Source organism: Chanos chanos, chromosome 9 (genome assembly GCF_902362185.1).
Source record: "Chanos chanos chromosome 9, fChaCha1.1, whole genome shotgun sequence".
Classification (NCBI taxonomy): Eukaryota; Metazoa; Chordata; class Actinopteri; order Gonorynchiformes; family Chanidae; genus Chanos; species Chanos chanos.
The window spans coordinates 42,433,933-42,440,481 of record NC_044503.1 but is presented as its reverse complement, the minus strand read 5'-3'; the positions used below and the strand labels follow the sequence as shown (position 1 = coordinate 42,440,481).

The 6,549-nt window shown below is 45.6% G+C and overlaps 1 protein-coding gene across 1 annotated transcript; it reads right to left on the bottom strand.

Annotated features, from left to right (window-relative positions):
• Window positions 1-2,343: 2,343 nt before the first annotated feature.
• Window positions 2,344-5,259, bottom strand: LOC115821825 (uncharacterized; the record flags this gene model as incomplete). The annotated part of the gene is made up of 1 exon (XM_030785611.1): window positions 2,344-5,259. A coding segment is annotated over exon 1 (2,916 nt), but the record flags the coding sequence as incomplete, so codon positions are not given.
• Between the last annotated feature and the right edge of the window lie 1,290 nt (window positions 5,260-6,549).

Below are 6,549 nucleotides of genomic sequence, written 5' to 3'. Positions count from 1 at the left end.
TGGTGATTTTTGTTGTGTTAAGTTCTGGTAGATGTGCGTTGTAAATATTGTAAATAATTTTCGTATTAACTGTTCGGGTAGTGGTAGGGGGTGTGAAACCATTTTTGTTCGCTCTTCTTTTCTCCTGTTTTTCGTTAGGGAGTTAGGGAAGAATTCTGTATTTTCTTTTATTTTATTTTTGGGAAGTAGTTTATTTAGTTCGGAAAATATAGATTGTCTTGTTTGTTGTTTTGGCCGCGCTCACCCCCGAAGCTTTTTACTACCACTTTTGTAAATAAATCACGTTTTGAATTGTACTCGCTGGCACGGGTTTTCACTGGTGATAGGGAAAAGGGGGGGTCACTTTTGTTATGCTCGGTACACCTAGGCTGGGCATAACAGGCATGAACAGACATGTTTATCAGGATTCACATAGAACTGAGAGACAAAGAAACAATTAAACACAGAGTCGTAGGTTTAACAGAGGACTGTCACAGTTAAACACATTCATGGATTTAACACAAGACCCTGTCACAGTTAAACACATTCATAGATTTAACACAGGACCCTGTCACAGTTAAACACATTCATAGATTTAACACAGGACCCTGTCACAGTTAAACACACTTAGAGATTTAACACAGGGCTCTGGCTGGAGATTTGGTCACAGGATTCTGATTTGTCATGTTCTGAAGAGTTTACACCTGTGTGAGTCTCTGTTTTTCTTGTAGAAGACTTTAAATTTTCAGAGTAAGAGAAATATAATGGACTAAATATTTTTGGCAGTATTCTAAAGGGATACAGGTTTGTGGAGTGCATTTAAGAGTGTCTCCACTCAGAATTACCACCACTGGATCAAGACCACAGAGAGAAATGCCATTTCTCCTTGTTTTGCAGTATATATTAACGTACAGTCATGGCTGAAAACTCATTGATTTTATATTAAATATGCTTCACTAACTCAGTTCTCTCACTGTCTTGATCTTTTTCTGGTCGGCCGTTTCTTTTTGTCTCTGTAAAACAGGTTTCATGTTCTGCTTTCTGTAGAGGATGTTTGTTCTGCTTTCCTGAATGTTGTTTTTCTAACACAGTAAGTTTAGAGAGGAATCCATTCAGTAACCTCATTAATATCTTCAGTTGTTTGTCTGGAATATGTTCACTTGGGAATATAACTTATAGGCTGATTTAATTCTGGAATTGGGGATAGAAATCTGTGAGAAATGTATGGATTTTGTTCACAACATGACAAAATGTGGAATGAATGCAAGTAGTATCTATCTATCTACTAACTAACTAATACAATTTAACCCCATCACAAGACACAAACATACACATAGACACTTACCTAACATTTCACAAAAAATTGCCCAACTACATTTGGTTCATAAAAAACATGCCAACAATAAAAACAAACAATCTTTTTTAATTTTACAAAAAAGAACACATTTACAAACATACACGCAATAAAACGCTGTGAACTTCACAAAACACTGTCTTTAAAGAAAAAAAAAGACTCGCACTCACTCACTCACACACACACACACCAGAACAACAGACTCTTTTTTCATCTCCCTACTGTCTCACTCTGTCTATCAGTGATCAACTTCTCAGGTCTGTCCATACAGGACACATATACTGTTAATAAATATTATTATATACCGTGTCTCTCTGTCCATACAGGACACATATACTGTTAATTAATATTATTATATACTGTCTCTCTGTCCACACAGGACATATATACTGTCAATAAATATTATTTCATACAGGACACATATACTGTTAATAAATATTATTATATACCGTGTCTCTCTGTCCATACAGGACACATATACTGTTAATTAATATTATTATATACTGTCTCTCTGTCCACACAGGACACATATACTGTTAATAAATATTATTTCATACAGGACACATATACTGTTAATAAATATTATTGTATACAGTGTCTCTGTCCATACAGGACACATATACTGTTAATAAATATTATTGTATACAGTCTCTCTGTCCATACAGGACACATATACTGTTAATAAAAATCATTATATACAGTGTCTCTCTGTCCATACAGGACACATATACTGTTACAATTTACAATTTACAATTTAGTTATTTGGCAGACGCTTTTTACCAAAGCGACTTACAATTGGTGCATCAGTCGGATTTCTAATACCTTCAACAGAGATCATAGTAAGACTGAGCGTCAAATTGCCCTTTTGCATTGCGCCCCTGGAATACTTTTACAAACAGAAATACAAGACAAAGGTTTTTTTTTTTTTTTTTTTTTTTTTTTTTTTTTTTTCTCTAGGGAAGGGAGGTTAGGCATTGGGGGAAGGGAGGTTAGGCATTGGGGGACAGGTGTGTTCTAAAGAGGTGGGTTTTCAGTTTCCTGCGGAAGATGGTAAGAGACTCCGCAGTCTTGACTGCATGGGGGAGGTCGTTCCACCACCTCGGGGCAATGGCGGAGAAGAGGCGTGGTCGGGAGGAGCGGCTGCCGGGTTCCCGGAGTGAGGGGACCGTCAGTTGTCCGGAGGACGTGGAGCGGAGGGTCCTAGTTGGGGTGTAAGGCGATATAAGAGACTGAAGGTATGATGGGGCAGAGCCTCTTGTGGCCTGGTAGGCCAGCACCAGTGTCTTGAACTGGATGCGGGCTGCTACCGGAAGCCAGTGGAGTGCAGTAAGCAGCGGAGTGACATAGGAGTGCTTAGGGAGGTTGAATACCAGGCGTGCAGCGGCGTTCTGCACGAGCTGGAGCGGCCTGATGGCGCAGGCCGGCAAGCCAGCCAGTAGAACGTTGCAGTAGTCCAGGCGGGAGATGACAAGCGCTTGGACTAGGAGCTGGGTTGCCTGTTGCGTGAGGAAAGGGCGGATTCTCCTGATGTTGTATAGGGCGAATCTGCAGGATCGTGTGACTGCTGCGATGTGCCCGGAGTATGTCAGCTGGTTGTCGAGGGTGACGCCAAGGTTTTTGGCTGCTGAGGTGGGAAACACCGCAGATCCCTCGATGGTGATTGTATTGTCGATCGCTGGGGAGTTCTTAGCAGGAAAAAACAGGAGCTCTGTTTTCTCCGGGTTAAGTTTGAGATGGTTAGCAGACATCCAGGAGGCAATGTCAGCTAGGCAGGCTGCGATGCGAGGTTGAACCTGGGAGTCAGAGGGGGGGAAGGAGAAGAACAGCTGTGTGTCATCAGCGTAGCAGTGGTAAGAGAGGCCATGGGTGGAGATAACCTGGCCAAGTGATCTGGTGTAGAGGGAGAAGAGGAGTGGACCAAGTACTGACCCTTGTGGGACACCTGTGTGTAGAGTGCGGGTGGAGGAGACCGATTCCCTCCAAGAGACCTGGTAGGAGCGGTCAGACAGATAGGACTTGAACCATGCGAGTGCAGAACCCGCGAAGCCCAGCCCAGCAAGGGATGAGAGGAGGATCTGGTGGTTGACCGTGTCGAATGCTGCGGAGAGGTCTAGGAGTATGAGGACAGAGCTGAGAGACTTCGCTCTGGCCAAGTGGAGCTCCTCCGTGACAGCAAGGAGGGCCGTCTCGGTGGAGTGGCCGGCTTTGAATCCGGATTGATTTTGATCCAGGAGATCGTGCTGCAGAAGATATGGTGAGAGTTGGTTATATACAGCACGTTCCAAGGTTTTGGAGAGAAACGGTAGGTGAGAGACTGGGCGGTAGCTACTGACATCCGCAGGGTCTTGGCTGGGCTTCTTGAGCAGTGGCTTGACCCGTGCTCTCTTCAGGGCAGAAGGAACCGTACCAGTAGATAGGGAGCTGTTGATCAAGGACGAGATGAAGGGCAGAATGTCGTTCGAGATGGCCTGAAAGAGAGGGGAGGGGATGGGATCAAGAGGACAGGTAGTAGGACGATGGGATTTGATAAGTAAGAGAGCTTCAGCGTCAGATAGAGGGGAGAAGGAGGAGAAGATAGCAGGGGGGGAGGGTGCAGGATCCGAGGTGGGAGGGGGAGGGGGGAAGGAGTCGCAGATGTCATTGATCTTCTTCTCGAAGAAGGAGACAAAGTCATCAGCAGATAGGGATGAGGGAGGAGGAGGAGGAGGAGGAGAAAGGAGGGAGGAGAAGGTGGAGAAGAGTTTGCGGGTGTTGGAGGAGGCAGAGTTGATCCTAGAGTGGAAAAAGGCAGATTTGGCAGCGGACAGGGTAGAGGAGAAAGAAGAAAGAAGAGAGTGGTAGTGGGACAGGTCGTTGGAGGATCTCGATTTCCGCCATCTCCGTTCAGCCACGCGAAGTTTGGTTCTGTCGGCACGGATACTATCAGTCAACCAGGGACTGGGGGCGGAGAGGCGAGCCGGTTTGGTGACTGGGGGGCAGAGGGTGTCCAGGGTGGAGGCCAGCGCAGAGAGGACCGTAGAGGACTTCTTTTCCACGGGGAGAAGTGAGAAGGCTCCTACAGGTGGGAGAGAGGAGCAGACCATAGAAGAGAAGGCACTAGAGGAGAGAGTGCGAAGGTTACGTCTAGCTGCGACTGGTAGCTTGGGTGCTGAGGATTTCAGAGAGGGAGAGATCGAGAGAGAGAAGGACATGAAGAAGTGATCTGAGGTTTGGAGCGGTGTGACCGTGAGATCAGGAACTAGGCAGCCTCTTGTGAAGACCAGGTCCAGTTGATTACCGCCCTTGTGTGTTGCAGTGGACTCCACGAGGGTAAAATCAAAGGACTGAAGGAGGGAGAGTAGGCTGTCAGACTGAGTAGAATTCGGAAGGTTGAAGTCTCCTAGCAGCAGGATGGGAGTGCCATCTTCAGGGAAGGCGCTGAGGAGGATGTCAAGTTCATCTAGGAATGACTGCAGAGGGCCTGGGGGGCGGTAGAGAACAGTCATATGTAGTTTATAAGGGGAATAAACAGAAACAGCATGAAATTCAAACGATGTTGGGGAGATAGAAGGGAGAGATGTTGCTTGGAATCTCCACGAGGGGGAGATCAGGAAGCCAGTTCCCCCACCCCTTCCCGAGGATCTGGGAGTGTGGGAGAAGGAAAAGGCCGTGGAGAGGGCAGCGGGAGTGGCCGTGTTCTCCGGTGTGATCCACGTCTCGGTGAGGGCCAGAAAGTGCAGGGACATCAAGGAGGCTTGGGCGGAGATGAAGTCGGCCTTCTGTACCGCCGATTGGCAGTTCCAGAGACCACCTGAAATGCCAGTAGCAGTGTTAGCAGAGCGTGGTGGATGGATGAGGTTGGACAGGTTGCGTCCGCGAGGATGCTTTGGACGCCACCTGCGGAGATTGTAAGAGGAAACTTGAACAGGAATAGGGAGATGACACATGCTTAGTGTGAGGGGGACAAGGTTTTTTTAGGAGGTATGGAAGAGACACAATTACACAGATAAGCAAGTGAGAATAAAATAAATCAAGATGAAAATAAATCGCTTAGTGTACGGCAGACAGGCAGCAGTTGTCTCGGCTTCCTCGATGTCCTTCCTCGGTGGACTCCCGCAGGTAGACTCCCTTGTCTTAGTCCGACGAGACAAGGGAGACGAGACCGCTACAGCTGCCGCTACAGCTGCCGCTACAGCTGCCGCTTGGCGGAAGCACTATTCCTAAAGAGTCTTGTGACTACCGCGTTCGCGGCTTAAGGGCTGGCTACAGCCCCGCCCCCTCAGAGCAAAGCGTAAATTGACTGAGACCGAGAGTAACAAACAAATGCAAATCAGCAACTCGGCAGCTGATGCGACAGGAATTCAATACAAACTCCCTAGTAAAGTGAGCTAACAACGCTACCAGACAGCGAACACAGTTCTAAACAGACGGAGAACCTAAGGTAAAGCAAACGCTGTAAGAATCGCGCACGAAGTAAATTATATACGGAAAGGACAGCAGAGTATACAGGGCAAACAGAAATCCTGTTAATAAATATTATTATATACAGTGTCTCTCTGTCCATACAGGACACATATACTGTTAATAAATATTATTGTATACTGTGTCTCTGTCCATACAGGACACATATACTGTTAATAAATATTATTGTATACTGTCTCTCTGTCCACAGGACATATATACTGTCAATAAATATTATTTCATACAGGACACATATACTGTTAATAAATATTATTGTATACAGTGTCTCTGTCCATACAGGACACATATACTGTTAATAAATATTATTGTATACTGTGTCTCTGTCCATACAGGACACATATACTGTTAATAAATATTATTGTATACTGTATCTCTGTCCACACAGGACACATATACTGTTAAATACAGAAGGAGAACTAAACTGGGGAAACGTGATTGGTACAAATTAACAGGGGTACAACGAGGTTAATAAATGGAATAAACAGAATCAGGTGAAAGGCGGAGACACATGGAACAGGAGCACAAGACATTTCAAAACAAAAGTCCAAAACAAGGTGCAGGCTGTAACACCTGTCACCCCACCCCTGGGCTGGTTCTCCTCTCTCAATAGTGCAGTCACTAAATTCTACTGGAAAAACCAAAAACCACAAATTAAACTATCTACCCTCCAAAAGCCCAAACAGTATTGAGGACTTTGGGCCCCATATTTCTTCTACTATTTCCTCTCACACCTATTTCTGTACATCCACCACTAG